General features: G+C 40.0%; 1 protein-coding gene across 3 annotated transcripts in view; it reads left to right on the forward strand.

Moving 5' to 3' along the window:
- CPNE4 (copine 4) overlaps positions 1 to 19,990 on the forward strand; it is a 603,237-nt gene that overhangs the window by 537,206 nt on the left and 46,041 nt on the right. For all 3 annotated transcript variants that reach the window (XM_045037596.1, XM_019810707.2, XM_003992123.5), the window contains one exon: positions 17,418 to 17,516. In XM_045037596.1, the coding sequence (XP_044893531.1) occupies positions 17,418 to 17,516 (99 nt within the window). The remainder of the gene's footprint in view (positions 1 to 17,417; positions 17,517 to 19,990) is intronic.

The following is a 19,990-nucleotide window of genomic DNA, read 5'->3' on the forward strand; positions in this document are numbered from 1 at the left end:
AAACCACGAGCAGCATGGCTCATTTAGAAACAGAGACACAGGCATTTTGCTGGAAGAAACAGTGATTACTCACCACAGGTCCAGAGAATCATGATGTCAAAATCAGAGGTCAAAAATGTGGGATTCAGCATGATCAAATAATAAACTATCTCTTGGCCCTCAAACCTGTTCTTTCTGTGATTCCCATATAGGTGAGTGGTACACCAAAATCGCCAAGCCAGAAGCTTGGGAGCAATTCTCAGTTTTTAATTCCTCCCTTTCTTCTCCCTCAACCCCATCTACTTAGAGATTGAGACCTATAGTTGCCATTTCCCTACTTTCTACATAATATTTCCAATGTCACAGGTTTATTTCAGGCCTTCATTGGACTTCTATTTCTCCCCTCTTATTCTTTCTCCACGAGGCAGCCACAGTGATCTCCCTACATTGCCTGTGGAGAACTAATCTAAGCAAGGAATTCTGTAGCTTGGTAAATTCTGGGGTGGATTAACTTCATAAAAACAGTGAAATAGCACCCTGTCTCATGTAATCAGTGCCCAGAGTATCTGCACATAACACATAGTAGATACTCAGTAGATATTCATTCACTGATGAATAAATAGGCAGTATGGTATGCGGTATATGGAAAAGTACAGACTCTTCCCCAAGAAACCAAGGTTCAAATCCCAACTTTACCACTTTCTAACTGAGTAACCTCTGAAAAGTTATCTAATGTTGCTGGGCTTCAGTTTCTTTCAAAATGTTTTTATCAGTACCTACCTCATAGGTTTGTTGTGAGGATTAAATGATATGTGCTCAGAGAACTTAGCCAATGAGTACTTGGCAAACAAAAATAACTCAAATGTTGAGAGAACAAACTGAGGGTTGAGGAGAGTAGGGGTGTGTGGGCGGGGTGGGTTAAATGGGTGACAGGCATTAAGGAAGACACTCTTTGGGATGAGCACTGGGTGTCATATGTAAGAGATAAATCACTGGGTTCTACTCCTGAAGTGAACACTATACTGTATGTTAAGTAACTTGAGAATAAAAAATAACTGGCACAAAACAGACACTCAGGTCAATGGAACAGAATGAGAACCCAGAAATGGACCCACAAACGTATGGCCAACTAATGTTTGGCAAAGCAGGAAAGAATATCCAATAGAATAAAGACAGTCTCTTCAGCAAATGGTGCTGGGAAAACTGGACAGCGACATGCAGAAGAATGAACCTGGACCCCTTTCTTACACCAAACACAAAAATAAACTCAAAATGGATGAAAGACCTAAATGTAAGACAGGAAGCCATCAAAATGCTCAAGGAGAAGGCTGGCAAAAACCTCTTTGTTCTTGGCCACAACAACTTCTTACTCAACATGTCTCCAGAGTCAAGGGAAACAAAAGCAAAAATGAACTACTGGGACCTTATCAAAATAAAAAGCTTCTGCATAGTGAAGGAAATAATCAGCAAACTAAAAGGCAACTAACAGAATGGGAGAAAATATTTGCAAATAACATATCCGACAAAGGGTTAGTATCCAAAAATCTATAGAGAACTTATCAAACTCAACACCCAAAACACAAAGAATCCAGTGAAGAAATGGGCAAAAGACATGAATAGACACTTCTCCAAAGAAGACATCCAGATGGCCAACCAACACGTGAAAAAATGCTCTACATCACTCATCATCAGAGAAATACAAATCAAAACCACCATGAGATACCACCTTACACCTGTCAGAATGGGTAACATTAACAACTCAGGCAACAACAGATGTTGGCGAGGATGCAAAGAAAGAGGATCTCTTTTGCACTGTTGGTGGCAATGCAAGCTGGTGCAGCCACTCTGGAAAACAGTATGGAAGTTTCTCAAAAAACTAAAAATAGAACTACCCTATGATCCAGCAATTGCACTACTAGGTATTTATCCAAGGGATACAGGTGTGCTGGTTTGAAGGGACACATACACCCCCATGTTTATAGCAGCACTATCCACAATAGCCAAAGTATGGAAAGAGCCCAAATGTCCATCGAGGGATGAATGGATAAAGAAGATGTGGTATGTATATACAATGGAATATTACTTGGCAATCAAAAAGAATGAAATCTTGCCATTTGCAACTACGTGAATGGAACTGGAGGGTATTATGCTAAGTGAAGTGAGTCAGTCAGAGAAAGATAAATATCATATGACTTCACTCCTATGAGGGCTTTAAGATACAAAACAGATGAACATAAGGGAAGGGAAGCAAAAATAACATAAAAACAGGGAGGGGGATAAAATATGAGACTCTTAAATATGGAGGATAAACAGAGGGTTGCGGGAGGGGTTGTGGGAGGGGGGATGGGCTAAATGAGTAAGGGGCATTAAGGAATCTACTCCTGAAATCATTGCTGCACCATGTGCTGACTAACTTGGGTGTAAATTATAAAAAATAAATAAATTATGGAAAGTAATAAATTAATTAATTAATTAATTAATTAATTAAAAATTGAGTGGACTAAAAACATGCATTTATTAGGCATCACCTTTTCAGGGTATTTTACAAGGAAAATTGAGGCTTTGTGACCTCTGGCATCCAGAACTTAAAGCCTACATTGAACAGCTTGCCCCTATTCAGTCAAAGGACATTTACCCAGGGCTCATCACTCAACCAGAATTCACCTTTTTCAAAAAAGTTAGGGAATCTAATATGGAGATACCCCAAAGTCAAATAAGGATTTTGTAGTTTTAAAAGTTTAGTTTGAGGGGCGCCTGGGTGGCTCAGTCAGTTAAGCATCCAACTTCGGCTCAGGTCATGATCTCATGGATTGTGATTTTGAGCCTCGTATTGGGCTTTGTGATGACAGCTCAGAGCCTGGAGTACTTCACATTCTGTGTCTCCCTCCCTCTCTACCCCTTCCCCGCTCACACTCGGTCTCTTTCTGTCTCAAGAATAAATAAACATTTTTTAAAAATTTAAGTTTAGTTTGATATTTCTAGGAGAGATATCAATGCCTCTTGGAGTTAGATGTAACTAATAAAAATCAAATGGAAGATTTTAGAATTTGCCTTCTAACTTTCAGTGAGTTGTTACTGTCTAGAATAGATGCAACGACACAGGAAGCATAATACAATCATTCTTCCCAGAGTTGATCAAGTATGATCCCACTGATGGGTGGGAATGACACTAGGTAAAGGAGAAGGAAATCACTTAATTTTTCAATCATTTTAAGAGTAGGACAGGAACTTAAGGACCATTGAGTCTAATCCTTTCTTTCTCCAGATGATAGCCTTGAGCCCCTGAGAAATAAAGTATCCTGCTTAAAAAGGTAATGACTGTTCCGAAACCAAGAGCCCTCATCTCCTGCCCCTGTCCAGTGCTCCTCCCACTGAGAGATGTGCAGAACATTTGTTTCTGTGACTCAGTGAAAGACAATCTTTACTGAGAATGTTGAGATTTCCCCCCCAAAGGGCCTCTTTCCTCAGTATCTCTCCAACATGAGATGTAGATAGACTTTGATTTCTTTTCACAGCACATATTGTGGATATGGTGTCTCAGACTCTTGAGCCCTGGAACGGACTTTCTGTCTTACAGCTTTGAGGTTATAAAGCTATGAAGTTGTAAGTTATATACCTAATCTAAATTCTAAATGAAGTAAGTTATATTCCTAATCTAAATTCTAAATCAGTTCCTACATATCCTCTAAAGCATTAGGAGGGAATTATTACTTACCCTTTGTGAAAAGTGCCCCAAGACCCTTGTGTGAACGATGCCATTCACGTGTTTATTTCATTCTCTCATTCATGTGCCCAACCAACACTTACTGAGTCTTTAATTATGTACCCAGAAATTTTACAATTTTTTTCTATATGTGATAAATGTTTTTATGACTGGACTGTAAGCTTAATGTGAGTAAAAATTAACTCATCTATCTTTACCATTTGTTGCTCTATGTATTGCACCTAGCCCCTGACAGTGTAGATACTCAGTAAAGGTGTGATAATGAATGAAAAAAAAATTATAAAATAGGAAAAATAAAGTCCATAGTCACTTTTTCAATCTCCTACTATCAAATACGTCAGCTTCACCTGCAATTATTTCAGGAAATATGAAAAGAGGTAAAGAGATAGAAAAAAGACCAAGAGACCAGGGACCAGAAAGAGTGGGGAAGAGGCCCTTATAATTTCAGAACTCCTCAAGGAGAACCATACTTAATTATATGTTAAGGATAGTATGCGTCATACCTCAACAGCCTACTGGACTGACATATTATTGAATATCTGTGCATTAAGTAGAGGTGGTGTTCATATTTGCAATTTACATAAAGAAGCTTCCTGAGTCCAACACCCATCAGCCCCTGATTGAATATCAGCTTCTCAGATAGATCTTACACCTGTAAATTTGGTACAAAAGAGTGGTACAGGTTGACCAATTCAGAGTGACTCTGATCATGAAGATAGAGCTCTTGTTGAAAGCTTGAGGCATAAGTCACTCTAAAATCTTGCCTCTTCACTCTGCCCACACCACCATGGGAGCTTCGATCTTCCTAAAGAGTAGCGAGGTGTGAAGTTAAAGAGGTTTGGACAAGCATTTGGGAGCCCCTGAAGCTTATCTGAACTAACCAAGCCTCCCAAAGCCATAAATCTCCAAAGAAAGCTTCCAAGAGTGACATACTTCGTTGTGAAATCTCTCAGGGATTGGCTGCATTCCAGGAAAGAAGAGATGTGTGGACTGCAAGATAAAGCCAACATGCACATTACCCCTCCCTCCTGGGTATCTCTTAGTCCAACTCTCATAAGCGTAACATTTGAGGATGTTGCCTGCCTGCTTAGAGTAGTGCTGCATTGCATGATCATTAAGAAGCCAGGATTGCCCTTGAATGCTGTTTTCTGTCTGTGGTCAGGTTCTTACTGGATTGAAGAAGATAGTGTGAACCATGATATAAATGTAATTATTGCCACCATTGTCACAGACTACTGGATTTGCTATTGTTTCTCAATGTGTCCAGAGACTGCATGCATACAAAATGGCAAGTTGCTTACTTTGAAGACAGACTCTTGGGACCCTCCCTAGAAAACTGAATCAGAATCTCTGAAGGGAGAACCTGGGAATCTGAAATTTAACAAGCTCTCCCTTGGCATATTAAATTCACAGGCATAAAATTTTCTTATCACTATTCCTTTAATGCAAGCCAGTCATTTTGCAGAATAGGACTCAGGCCCAGGGAGGTGGAATGACCTGCTTAATGTCTCATAGCTGGTTAACACCAAAGGCCACTCCAGGGCCCATGTCTGTACCTTCCCAGATCTGTCCTTTTATTACCACAACATTTTCACCATCATATCCTGGAGCATTCATCATGGCATAGCACAAGTTCCTGCAGGAAAGTGCTCTGAGATGCTTGCACTGTCTCTGGAGCATGTAACCTGTGGGGAGACAAGAGACTCAATTAGACAGATTACATTCCAGTTCTGTGCAGGCTCAACGGTAAACAAGAGGAAGGAGAGAGTAGCTCTGCATCATCCAGTTGTCCCGCAGGCACCCAGGGTGCTCTCCTGCTCTATCTGTCCTTATGCTCAGAAAAGGATCTTCTTTTTGCCATTTATCCTTCTGTATAAATAATATAAAGAGCTCTTATACTTGCATATGCCATTCAGCAAGTGTATATTTTCTTATTTGCTCTTAGAAGCCTTCCCTGACTCTCCACAGTGAACACTCCTAGACAACCCTTGGTGCAACCCTCCAGTTTTGCGATTTCCACTCTGTGTGACTATTATCTACCTACAAGTGCATCTCCTGCACTAAACTGTCAGCATCTTGAGGGCAGGAGATAATGTCTTTCATCTCTTTATACCCATTGCCAGCATAATTTCTATTCCATGGGAGGTGATAAATAAATAATATATGTGTGTCTAATAAATTCTTGCAACAACCTAGTGGTAGAGAGGAATTATCATCCCTACCTTAGAGATAAATAAACTGGGTATAAAAAGACAAAGGAACTTGGTAATGATTACACAGTTGTCCAGTGAAATGGAAGACATTTGAATCAAATTATGAATGACTCCCAAGAGCACTGCCATTTCTATTCTTATCAAAACACTAGCATGTTACCCTCAGCATCAAGGTATTTCCTCCTCTGGAGGTAACTACTTCCATAACCAAATCTCTAATTTGGAAAAGGAAATTTGGCCTGACAACTTGAAATGTAGTGAATGCAAAGTGTAAATTGGGAGCAGATTTGGAAGAAAAAGCAGTTAACAGCAAAAAAGTCTAGAACCAAAAAAACAGATTGAGTCAAATGGCACTGACCTGAGTCTACAAGGGGAACTTATGCTTTGGATGCTTCTCCCACTAAGCACCTGGTCTGAGTTTCAGGATTAGCGGAAGCCCCATCATTCTGGACATACAGTACTGACAAGCAACACAGAGCACTCCTCCACTGCATCTAGACTTCGTGTCCCAGATGCTCTGTGTTTCCTCTTGAGGTGGGGATCAGTGATGAGGGCAGACCAGTCAGGAAAAACAGATGGTGGATGACTGTGTACAGACACATTTACAGGGCCCACACTGGAATTAAAACATGCTGGCACCCCCAATATTTAGCATAGATTTTAAAACAAAGACTGGTGAGAGAACTACATTTTACTAGGTCTTGTTTATCAGCTAAAGTAAGACCTCTGACCTCTCTCCCTCCCCTTTAAAGTTCACCCTTCAATTATTTATTTGAAAACTTCAGGCAAGCTCTTGCACATGCTCATCCACAAGTCATTTCAGCTACCTCACGACCTGGACCGTGCCATCCACCCTCCTTTTGTGCATTGTCTCCTGCTTCTACTACACCCGAAACCAGCTGAGGGCGCTTCTCCACTTTAATTGTGTCAGAAACATTAACCCCAAGACAAGAGGGGTCATATTCCGTGGATCCTAAAGATTCCAGCACCATTTTCTCTCTGCTATAAGACCCTGCTATTTCGTGAAAACTGTTCTTTCGGGCTGCCTTTTTACTGAAAGCCCCCTCCCTGGAACTCAGACACAGGGGCAAGGCCTGTGGAAAAACCTGAGTGATTATTACCAGACTCTACTCAGCCTTGCCCCACTCCTGTAAAATCCGATTCTTTGTTTCTGGACCCATCTTGTCAGCCTACTGTCTCCTCACCTTAGATGGAGTCCCACAGAAGATACTCAGGCTGTCATACAGACAAACTTCCATTAGTCCTGCCCACAATTCCAGTGAAGATAGCTCCCAGAGATGGACATGCTCGAGGCTTCAGCCTTGACTGCCACTTCTAGAGCTGTAACTACACAATGTTTATTTGAGAAATTCTCCCCTCCGTCTACATCCTGTATGTTACCATATTACTGGATCCAGCTTCAGTCTCTGCTCTACTATGAAGCTCTGTCTTTGCTTCTTATGGAACCCTGCCTGCCCTGCCAAACTCAGAAGTCCAAGTCAGCGTATTCATGTCACAATGGAGGAACTACTTTTAATTACCATGCTAACAGCTGGGTTAATGTCAGATGGCAATTGCCAGTGAGCAATCACAATGAAGTGATTAGAAGATAACCAAAGGGGTTTAGATCCTCTTCCCATGGACACACCCAGCCAAGGTCTGCCTGTGCCCAAGTCACAACCATCAAATAAAAAATTATATATATTTGATATTCTTCTTAAAGATATTTATGGTGCTGTAAACTACTAAACAAATATTGTGTTAAGGGTTGTCATGGCATTTTTACAAAAAAGAAGTGATCCCAAATACTAAAGAATGGATGAATTTCTCACAAATCCCTAATCATGGCTGTCCTGAAATATGATTGTATATATTTGCCTAAATCCTCCTTAAAATGCTGGAATATTGCCTGATTTCCCAAAAGCTACAGTTAAAAAACTGGTCTAGACTGAGTGATATGAGAACACAGTTTGATTCCTACATTGTTAGCACTTAATTTTGATGGCCTCAATTTAAAATTACATCTTTAAATGAACCTAGTAAGACCCCACCTGGATTAGTCATTCCAAGCAATTTTAAAGAGTTCTTATTATCAAAGAGAACATTAAAAATATATATAAGTGTATTCTTCCTTGAGATAGGTCAGATATCATGAGTTAGCTGATTATTAAAAAAAAAGAAAGAAAAGAGAAAAGAAAAGAAAAGGAAAGAAAAGAAAAGAAAAGAAAAGAAAAGAAAAGAAAAGAAAAGAAAAGAAAAGAAAAAAGGATAAGGGGAAAAAAACTTACCATTGGAAAGGCACCTGCAGAAGTATATTGTCAAGCTATAATAGTGTAATGGTATAATGGTATAATGACAAGAGCCCTGGATGTAGAGAAATGAAAACAGGTTCACAGCCTTATTCACCTCTTGCTACCTCTGCACTTGGAAATAGGCCACCTTCAGTTGCCTTATTGCATTTTATGGTCATCATCTGTAAAAATGGACCCTTTTCTCAGGGTGGGGGTTTCGTGAGGATCATCATGAGACCATAAACGATTGACTTTTAGCTTTCCAAGGTGTATAAATATACCTAATAAAAGAGAACAAAGAGAGTATTATCACATTAATCAGGCATTGATAGTTAATTAAGAACTGTATTACTTTAGGAGCGCCTGGGTGGCTCAGTGGTTAAGTGCCCAGCTGCAGCTCAGGTCATGATCTCGCAATTCATGGGTTTGAGTCCTGCATCAGTCTCTGTGCTGACAGCTCAGAGCCTGGAGCCTGCTTCAGATTCTGTGTCTCCCTCTGCCCCTCCCCCACTTCTGTTCTGTCTCTGTCAAAAATAAATAAACATTTAAAAAATGTAAAAAAAAAATCCAAATTCCAGGGACCAAGTACGTGTTCAATAAATGTTAGCATCTCAGTATGGGAATACCAAGTGTCACTGAAAACTCACTCCTAAGTGTGAATATATGAATGCAAGGGAGGAGATGAAGAAAGGTGTGTCGATCAGGCTTAACCGGAAGAACGGAACTGGTGGGGGATATAGTTTAAGAGATGTATTGGAAGAAATTGGCTCACATGATTGTTGAGGTGACTAAACAAATCTGAAATCCCTAGAGCAAGGCCTTGGGAAGGGCAGACTGGCACTCCTAGGCATAAGCTGAAGTGACAGTCCAAGGCAGAATTCCTTCTTCCTCAACAAAGCCTCGGTTCTGCTCTTAAGACCTTTCAACTGATTGTATCAGGCCCACCTGGATTATCAAGTAAAGTCTCCTTTACTTTGTTTTTAACAGCTTTATTGAGATATAACTGATATACAGAGAACTGCACATATTTCGTGCATGCAATTTGATGAATCTGGACATATGCAAACACCTATGATACAATCACCACAATCAAAATGATAGACATATCCAACACCTCCCAAATTGTCCTGTATCCTCACTTAACATGAGAGCTAGCCTTTCAACAAGTCTTTGAAGTGCATAATACAATATTGTTAACTATAGTGACTATGTTTTACAACAGATCTCTAGAACGTATTCATCTAGCATAAGAAACCTTATAAACATGGAACAACATCTTCTCTATCCCTCCCAACCCCCTCAGCCCTTGGCAATTACTATTGTAGTCTCTGTTTCATGAGTTCCATTCTTATATATACCTCATAAAAGTGGAATCAAGCCGTATTTATCCTTCTGTGACTAGCTTATATTACTTAGTACATTATCCATCCATGTTGTCAGAAATGTCAAGATTTCCTTCTTTTTTAAGGCTGAATAATATTCCATTGTGTATATATACCCCATTCTCTTTCTCATTCATCTGTCTGTGGATACTTGAGTTGTTTCCATATCTTAGCTATTGTGAATAGTGCTGCAGTGAACTTGGAAGTACAGATATCTTCAAAACACTGACTTCAATTCTTCTGGATATATACCCAGAAGTGGAATTGCTAGATCATATGGTACTTATATTTTTAATTGTTTGAGAAACCTTTATATTGTTTTCCATAGCTATTACACCATTTAACATTCCCACCAACAGTGTGTAAGGGTACCAATTTCTCCACATCCTTGCCAACAATTGTTATCTTTTGTTGGTTTTTTTTTCCCTAAGTAATGGCCATCCTAACAGATGTGAGGTGATATCTCATTACAGTTTTGATTTGCATTTCCCTGATAATTAATGTTGCTGAGCATCATTTCATATACCTTTTGGCCAGTTGTATATCTTCTTTGGAGGAATGTCTATTCAAGTCCTTTGTCCATTTTTTAATTGGGCTATTTGGAGTTTTTTTGCTGTTGAGTTGTAGGAGATACTTATATTCTTTGGAAATTAACCCCTTATCAGATATATAGTTTGAAAATATTTCTCCCATTTCAGAAGATGCCGTTCATTTTGTTGATTCCTTTCCTGGGTAGAAGCTTTTTAGTTTGACATTGGTTTTGTTGCCTATGCTTTTGATGTCATATCCAAGAAATCATTACCAAGACCAATGTCACGAAGATTTCCACCATGTTTTCTTCTTTAATTTTAATGGTTTCGGGTCTTATGTTTAAATCTTTAATCCATTTTGAGTTGATTTTTATGCATAGAAAGGTTTTAATCAAATTCCTTTCCTTTCCTTTCCTTTCCTTTCCTTTCCTTTCCTTTCCTTTCCTTTCCTTTCCTTCTCTTCCCTTTCTCTTTCTTTTCTTTCTTTCTTTCTTTCTTTCTTTCTTTCTTTCTTTCTTTCTTTCTTTCTTTCTTTCTTTCTTTCTTTCTTTCTTTCTTCCTGCATTTGGATATCTAGTTTTCCCAACATCACTTGTTAAAGAGACTATCCTTCACTGTGTATTCATGATATCTTGTTAAAAATTAGTTGACCATATATGTGTGCATTTATTTCTGGGCTTTCTGTTCCATCTCATTAGCCTACAGGTTTGTCTTTATGCCAGTGCCATGCTGTTTTAATCACTGTAGCTTTGTGATATATTTTGGAGTTAGAATTATAGTACATCTAGCTTTGTTCTTTTTTCTTAAGATTGCTTTGGCTCTTCTGCGTTGATAAATTCAACACCATTTCATGATAAAATGCTCAACAAACTAGGTATAAAGGAATGTACCTCCAAAGTAATAAACGCCATGGTTAACAACATACTCAATGGTGAAAACTGAAAGCTTTTCCTGTAAGATCAGGAACAAGATAAGGATTCCCCCTTTCTACTCAACACAATATTCGAAATCCTTTCCAGAACAATTAGGAAAGAAAAAAAAAAGAAATATAAATAGGAAAAGAAGTTGTAAAATTATCTGTTTGCAGATGACATGATTCCCATATGTAGAAAACCCTATAGACTCCACCAAAAAGAACTACTAGAATTAATACACAAATTCAGTAAACTTGCAGGATACAAAATTAATATACAAAAGTCAGTTGTGTTTCTACATACTAACAATGAACGATCCAAAAAGGAAATTAAGAAAACAGTCTTATTGGGGCACCTGGATGGCTCAGTTCATTGGGCGTCCGACTTCAGCTCAGGTCATGATCTCACAGCTTGTGGGTTCGGGCCCTACATCAGGCTCTGTGCTGACAGCTCAAAGCCTGGAGCCTGCTTCCAATTCTGTGTCTCCTTCTCTCTTTGCCCCTACCCCACTCATGCTCTGTCTCTGTCTCTCAAAAATAAACATTAAAAAAAATTAAAAAAAAAAAAGAAAACAGTCTTATTTACAATAACATCAAAAATAATAAAATACTTAGGAATAAACTTAATCAAAGAGACTAAAAGTTGCACATTGGAAATGACAAAACATCGATGAAATTAAAGGAGACACAAATAAATGGAAAGACATTCTGTGTTCATGTACTAGAAGACTTAATACCATTCAAAATATCCATACTACTCTAAGTGGTCTATAGATTCAATGTTGTCTCCATCAAAATCCCAATGGTGTGTTTTTGTTTTTGTTTTTGTTTTAGAAATAGAAGAACGATCCTGAAATTCACATGGAATCCACAAAGTCTCCTTTATTTTAAAGTCAACTGACTATGAACTGATTAACTGTGTCTATACAATATTTCACTACAACACCTAGATTAATATTTGATTAAGTCACCGGGGACTGTAGCCTCACCAAGTTGACACATAAAACTGACCATCACAAAAGGCTAATGAAAAATAAGATGACATATCTTTCTTCTAATGGGCTCAATGCAAATGTCCAATAAGAACCAGATGGAGTAGTACAGACCCTCAAGACGCACCTATCCATGCATTTCACAGACCAAGCTAAGGACCCCAGAGACAATGTGCACGCTGTTATCAATGCAGCCCCTTGCGTGGGAACAGTGAACAGGTTCTCTCTGTTGCTTGGTGTGTTTATTGAGCTTTGAAGAATCCAAATAATTTATAGTTTCAATCACAGAATGGAGGTGTTTACACAGAGCAAACTAACAAGACCTAAATTCTGAATTTCCGCTTCCATTAAGAGGCAGTATGGTATAACAGAAAATATATCACCTGTGCATCAGGCGCCTGGATTCAAATCCATCTTTGTCACTTTCTAGGTGTCCAGTCAAGTCACTTAACCTCTCTAAGCCTGTGAATGGCCATTACCTGTGAATGGTAAAATTAATTATTTTCATTTCAACGTTATCGTAAAGGATTAAAGACCATAAACCAAGTGGCATGAGTTCATAAAACATGATCAGTTAAGACATGCTATGAACTTCTTTTAGTTTAGAGATTATCTAGTGTTAGCTGAGTAGTCTTGGGAAATTTACTTTCCTTCTCTGTGTCTCAGTTTCCTCATCTGGAATATGAACATAACAATAAATTGTTCTGGGGATTAAATGAGTTGATATGTATCTTTTCATATATAAAATTAATTTATATAAACTGTGTGCTCAGAATAGTGCCTGGTACACAGTAAGCACTATATATGTTGCAATTATTATAATTTTCCATTTATGTGGTAGCTGTGAAATGAGGGACATGGAACACCTGGATTTTAGTCCCAGCCCTGCACTGGGTGAATGCACAGAAGCCACTGCACTTCTCTGCCATCATTTCCTCCTCTGTAAAATGAAGGAGTTGATTGGACTGTCTGCGGCACTCAGACATTGTGAGATTGCATGCTAAATTCCACTGAGAGATGCAGGGACTTGAGAAGACTTCTGGCTCATAGAGTCTCCAGCTGCTGATCTCTCACAGATCTGTCAAGGCTTCCTTATTGATTCACACCAAGAATCCTGCCTCGGTCTCGGTTTTTCTGCAGGGCAGTTGATCTGTTTACTTTGCACCAAGATGTGTTCCTCTGTCAGCCTCCTCGGAGCTGTCACAAGCCAGCTGCATGGCAGGGAGAGACGGAAAAAGTGTTTTTGTTTTTCTGCTTCACTGTGTCTTCCTTCCTTTAGGGTCCCTTCTGAAAAAGGCCAAAACAGAATTCTGTGTCTGCCATAATGAGACATGCTAGCCAATCGAAGAAGCAGGGCCCATGTCAGTGACAGGGCCTGCCCCGGGGAGGCCAGGATTAGAGTCCCGTCAAGACTGACTCAGCCTCCAGTCCATGGGGCTTCAGTGGTCACTCCCTTTCTGCCCCTGACATATAGCACATTACAAACATCCTGAATGCTGTGGTTGGCAGGTGGAAGGAGGGGACAGTAACTAAGTAAAGTATGACAGGAAATCTAAGGGAGGGCAAAAAAAGAGTGACATGTGGTTTTTGCCTAAGATTATGTGGCAGACTGAAATTCTACGTACATCCTGTCTTGCTTTTTCTGTATTATACTGTGACTAGGGAGGCAGGAAGGAGGGACTCCTTCCTCTTTCGTCAAGGCAGAAGAGTTATAAAGGCTGCTTCCATTTCTTCTCTCTCATGTGCTTCTGCCCCCTTTGTCTTTTTATCTGCTCCTCCCCAGAGGTAAAAGAATATCTGAGTGTCAGACTCAGGTGTCCCATGGTTGTATTTATGACCAGGCAATGTTATGAGCTTTAAAGACAGGGTCCCAAGAACTGTCCTTCTTTCTTTCTGTGTCCCAGCCCGTGTCATAAACGTCTAAGGAGGGAGGGACAGTACAGAGGGACTGGCAAACAGGGAGAAGAACACCTGGTTGTAAGTAACTGCAGATCAACTGTGTTCAACAACGTGATATTTATAATACACATTCTGAACGGACTTTTCCAAATGACTGACTCATTGATTGGTTCCCCTGGCCATTAGAATAAATGAGGTAGAACTTCATCCTACTTTGAATTAAAAAGGGAGTTCTCATCACTCCTAACAAACACTGCATTGCTTATCATTTCCACCAGAAAGAGCTAAGCCTTTCATTGACATAGGTTATTTTGCAACCTATACAGCTCCAAATAATCTTAGCGTCTCCAAGGGAGAAGAAAACTCAAAAGAACATCCCACCCAGTCCTCTATAACATTCTCCACTTGGCTTTCTCTACCACGTTTTTGGGGAATAGTTTCTTCTTGAACATTTCCAGTAATAAAACACTCACTCTTACACAGATGACTATTTCTGGACAGGTATAATTCTTTGTTACTTCCTTGTAACTTCCTCACCACTTCCTCCCCACTTTTGGAGTCAGACAAAGTAAATTGAAATACCTTTTCCTATGACAGCGCTTTAAATGGTTCTCAGACTAGGTTATGCTGTAATGATCTCAGTGGCTGAAAACAGCAGCGAATCCTTTCATGTAGACACAAATGTCCATCCTGGATCATCTGGGGACTCTGCTGCACATTTCCCTCACTTAGAGACTAAGGTTAAGATAACAGATACTATTAGTAGTTTACTTTTAGCATCTACCAATTGAGTAAACATGCAATGACTGAAAAGTTAGTGTAACTTGAGTAGTGGTTTCAACTGAATTTTAATTGTTATTCTCCAACTTCCTGGGATTGAAGTTCCTTTCAAAACCTAAATAGGATATCTTGAGTTCTAACTCCATGTACTCCAGAAGTTGATACCCTCCCCAGTGTTTCTGTGGGGTTCCATTCCATGGAGTTATCTGTCTGACTCTCCCTCCACAGCCCTTCTCCCCCAAGTTCTCAATCCCTGTGGGCCATATCACACTGCAGTCTGGTCTGCTTGTCCCAAAACATGGACACAACCCCTCTCCTTTATTCTCCAAGTCACCACCAGCATAATGCTATAATGGGTGGCAGATTTACTAGAGTCTTAAGGATAACAGGGAAGAGGAAGTAGAGAGGGCACCTGACTAGTAGAAGAGGAAGTAGACAGGGTCAAATGACTTGACCTTTGAAAATTAGACCTCACAGTTTCCAAAGTTCCTTACCTGTCTCCTACTTTCCCCAACCCCAATGTTAGGCCCATCTTCAGCTCTCTGATGAATCCTTGCCTAATTTCTTCTCAACCCACACCGCTGGGCCCCATGTCTATGTCTCTAGTTACAAAGGGAAAATTCAACTTGACATTACTTTATTCAGCAGAGCAGTTGAGCTCCCTTTGTCTTAACCTCTACCATTTTGATTTATTCTAATACAATCTCCTTCATAACAAGGACTTCTTAATATGTTTTACAAGTGAAAGAATTATCTACCATAGCCTCCACATTAAAAGAGAAAGCAAAAGTTGAGAAATTAGTTTTTCTTTAAGATGCCTCAAAAAATTTTGTAGCAAATGCTTTTTATTCCAACCAACTTCATATTAAAGAAAATTTGAAATGTTGTATGCATGGATTGTAAAGGGTGAATTTGGGGATATCCAGGAAGTCAGATCATGAAAGTCCTTAGAAGACCTGTTAGCTTATATGCATTTTTTTATTTTAAGCAGGAAATTAGCCTGATTGGTGGATTAGCATTGGGGGTTTGGGGGTGGGGAGCATAAGAGAGAAGGCAAGGAGACCAGCCAGTGCTGGAGTCCAGCCATAGGGGACGGAATGCACAGGAGTTGGTGTGGGAGCCAGGACCAGGCGAGGTATCAGGAATGACACTCGGTTTTCTCTTTGTAGCAACTGGTTGAGTATTGGCACAATTCACCATGACAGAAAATAAATGAGCAGGAATCAATGGGCAGGGGGATTATGTTTCTTTTTGGACACAATTCATTTTAGGTCTGAGGCATCCCACAGGTCAGAGAAAGGAGTTAAGTCAGGTTTTTCAGGCAGGACTGGCCAGAGAGGTCTGCATCCTGAGGAAGGACCAGGTTGCCTCTTAGAACCCCAATATTCCAGGGGAAACTTTGGAGTAAAATATCCCTTTTGCTGCCTTCGTCTTATTCGAGGTCTGGGACTTCCTTGGTGCAAATCACTAGCTTAATATATGGAAGTGACATCTACAGCACTTGAGACTGAGACCTTATTCCACAACCTGCACCCTGGAAAAAATGGAGAATTCCTTCTTCACCTATGTATGTGTAACCAAACAGAGGGAGGGCTATTGATTTAATCTGAGTCACTGTACAGAGTGTTGCTTGGGGGCCCAGAATTTAACCTCAATATTGCTTGAAAGAGCCTTCTTGTAGAAGTGAGTGTCTCATTGTGATGGATGCCTGACATTTACCAGTGTGACTTACCTGTCACTGTTTTCCACCCATTTTTCATATGGGTACCGTTAAAAGATTTCACTTGTTTGCCTTCTTATGCAGCATTATTAGCATCATGCTTTTGCCTTCAGAAAAAAAATAGAAAAAGAAAATGTGATTAGTATTGTCCCATTCAAATCATTAAACCTAAACTGCCATCGTAGAAGCTACAGACATGGAGTCAGGCATCAGTTTCCAGCTCTAGACCAGGGAGGCTCTCTGCTGTGGGGAAGAACACTGGAATTGGAGTTAGGACATCTGCCTTCCCATCCCAGATTTCCATTCACTAGATAGTCCTTCAGTGAGTCACTCATACCATTTTGGTCCTGTTAGTCTTATCTGAAAAATGGGCAAATTATTAGTCACTGATGAATCACAGGGCTGCTTTGAGATTGTGGTGGCAAGACTAAGTAAAGACTCTAGAAACCACTGGGAGTGAAATCTTGCCATTTGCAACAGCATAGATGGATCTACAGAGCATAATGCTAAGTGAAAGAAGGCAGGAAAGAAAAATGCATATGATTTCACCCATATGTGGAATTTAAGAAACAAAACAAATGAACAGAGGGGGAAACGAGAGAGTCAAAGCAAGAAACAGACTCTTAACGATAGAGAACAAACTGATGGTTGCTGGGGAGGTGGGTGGGGGGATGGGTGAAATAGGTGAAGGGGATTAAGAGCACACTTACCACGATGAGCACTGAATGATGTATAGCATTGTTGAAATCACTATATTGTACACCTGAAACTAATATAACACTGTATGTTAACTACACACTGGAATTAAAAATTAAAAACTTAATTAAAAAAAAACTATAGAAACCAAAGGGATACTACATCCCAAATGCCACAATCTAAGAGTGCTGGGCTTTTGGCATCTCTCATCAGTTCTTCCTCATAAAGTTCACACTGCCTTCAACTACTGTGGATGCATTCTTAATTTTTTTTAAAAGATACTTCCTTTCTCTTGCAGTGCATAGTATGGGACTGGGACTCCAATGGCAAACATGACTTCATTGGAGAATTCACCTCGACATTCAAAGAGATGAGAGGAGCAATGGAAGGGAAACAGGTAGGTGGCAAAACCACGCATGCTATTTCCCCACACACTTCTCTCATGATGCATCCTTAGCACCCTCTATACATGGAACAGCAGGAGGGGAGACCTCAATACTTGATTAAATGTGACAAGTAGGGAGCATGGGGGTATTTGAGTACCTAGAGTCGAGTACTAGCCCCACCCAAAGCAACCAGTGTGACCTTGGACAAGACACTGCCTCTGTGTGGTACAGTTTCTCCATCAATAAAACCGAGGGGTCCGATGAGAATGTTTCTCATTTCCCTTAGCTGTATAGCCTGCGACAAGTGACTCAGTTTTCTCTGTGCCTCAGTTGTCTCACTTAAAAAATGAGGGTGGTAATTGTACCTACCTAATAGAATTTTGTGAAGATTAAATGAGATAATCCACGGTATTCACGTAGCAGAGTGCCTGGCATGCAGCTAGTACTTCCAAAATATCTGCTTTTAGTAGTACTATTCTTTCCATGACTTGGTGGCATTCAGTGCGCATTTAGTGCTTTGGAAAAGTTATTGGATTCCTCCAAATTTTCATTATGGACACTAGATTTTCATTTGGCTTCTCCATTTCACTCTCACACACTGGATACCAAGACACGTACCCAAACACTGCCATATACCATAGAGGCACATAGGGATTTCATTGCACCAGACACAAAGCTAAACTTCCTCTGCATTTCTCTCAGACACACATGCATTCACATATCAATAAATTGATCAGTCAGTTGCTGTCATCTGGACCCTAATCATGGAACTGCTGTTCTCCCCTGTTCAGTGTTCACCTGCCCAATTTCCAGCTACAAAACCTGTATCTCTTTGCCTGAGGGCTTTGTCTGGTGACTGGGGCCCATTCATCCCAGAGCCCACGGGAGGCTGAGGTATAAGGGGAGGTGTAGCTCCTTCTAGGGAGTGGCCCTCAACAAATAATTCATGGGGGAAAAGGGAGTATAAATACCCAACTCTCTTGCCCCACAGGTGGCAGAACTCGGAGTGCGTGTTCTATGCAGCTTCCCAGGGTTCCCCAGTGGGAATAGGCCCTGGTGGCCACAGTGGTAACTGACCCGCACACCTTTTTGGCAGCCTGCGCATCTCAATTCCCTACTCCTTGATTGGTGCTTTCTGGTATTACCTCCCAAGTGAACCATTTACACTTAAATCCTTGCCTCTGGGGCACTCAAACCAAAATACCTGACATTCTTACTCTGGGACCCACTGTCCCCATGGAGCAGAAAAGAGTGACAGCTGACCATTCAGTGGCTTTGAGAAAGGTCTTTTCCCTAGAGATAAGATCCTATACCTGGCCTGGTCAGAGGTGCTGATTACAGAAATGTCACAACTCATTTTTCAAGTCTCTTCTTTCAGATATAAGGTCAAGATACACCTAGACTGGATGGGAATAAACTAACATGCTTGAGAATGGAAGCTTAATCTAAATTGGACCATTTGTTGAGTACTTACATTTGGTCTAGAAAATCAAGGGCAGCTTTTTTCATAACTCCCACAAAACCTGGTATATATACTCTATTAAATATCCAGTATTGCAAGCAACTTGTGAAACACGCAGAGATCTTCCCCACAAGCAGGCACGCAGAGTTTCAGGGCCAGAGTCAAAATTACACTAAATTATAAGTGCGTCACACCCAGGATAACAAGGAAGATAGCCAGAGAAGTTGTTGCTCTGTTGAACCAGGCCCCACTGTGCTAATAAATCAATGAGTTATCAATACCACCTACTAGAGTTCTAAAAATTTTAATAAAGTTGTACCTTATTCTCCTCTACAAGTAGAAATAGCCAAATCAATAAATGTGAGAAACATGTCGTCTTTAGGCTCCTAAGAGGATGTTAAAAGTAAAATTATAGCATATGTTATCATTGAAAAACACCAAAGTCTGATGCTTTCAAACAAACAGAAATGAATCCTCAAGTCCCACTGAGGAAATGGATCATATGATATGGCACTTTTCTGTATCACCAGAAAGATTTTATTTGGTCCAATCACTCAGCCCCATTTGGGTGCATTTACACTGTGGGAAATGTTCTCTTATTTACTGATTCTACTAATATTTATAAGGAACACCTACTAAGCACCAAGCTCTAGGTGTGTCATGACTGTGCATCAGAGTACAATATAGACATGAATCAAACAAAAAATAAAAATGTTATTACAGCTTGTGACAAATGCTATAAAAAACTGAACCATTTCAGTATAAAGGTATAGTATTGGAAAGATAATCTGAAATGGCAGCATTTAAGCTGAGGTCCCTTAAAGATGAAAAAAGCCAACCATGTAACAAGCAAGAGAAAAGCATAAAGGCCAAGGGAATCTTACATTACAAAGTCCTGAATGAGGAAAGAGCTTGGTGTGATTAAAGATGTGGAAAGAGACTAGTGTATCTGGAGCAGAGAGCATGCACGGGATGTGGTCAAAGACAGAAGCAAGGGCCAGGAAAAGCACATTCTAATATCTC

The sequence above is a fragment of the Felis catus genome, chromosome C2 (genome assembly GCF_018350175.1).
Source record: "Felis catus isolate Fca126 chromosome C2, F.catus_Fca126_mat1.0, whole genome shotgun sequence".
In the NCBI taxonomy this organism is placed as follows: domain Eukaryota; kingdom Metazoa; phylum Chordata; class Mammalia; order Carnivora; family Felidae; genus Felis; species Felis catus.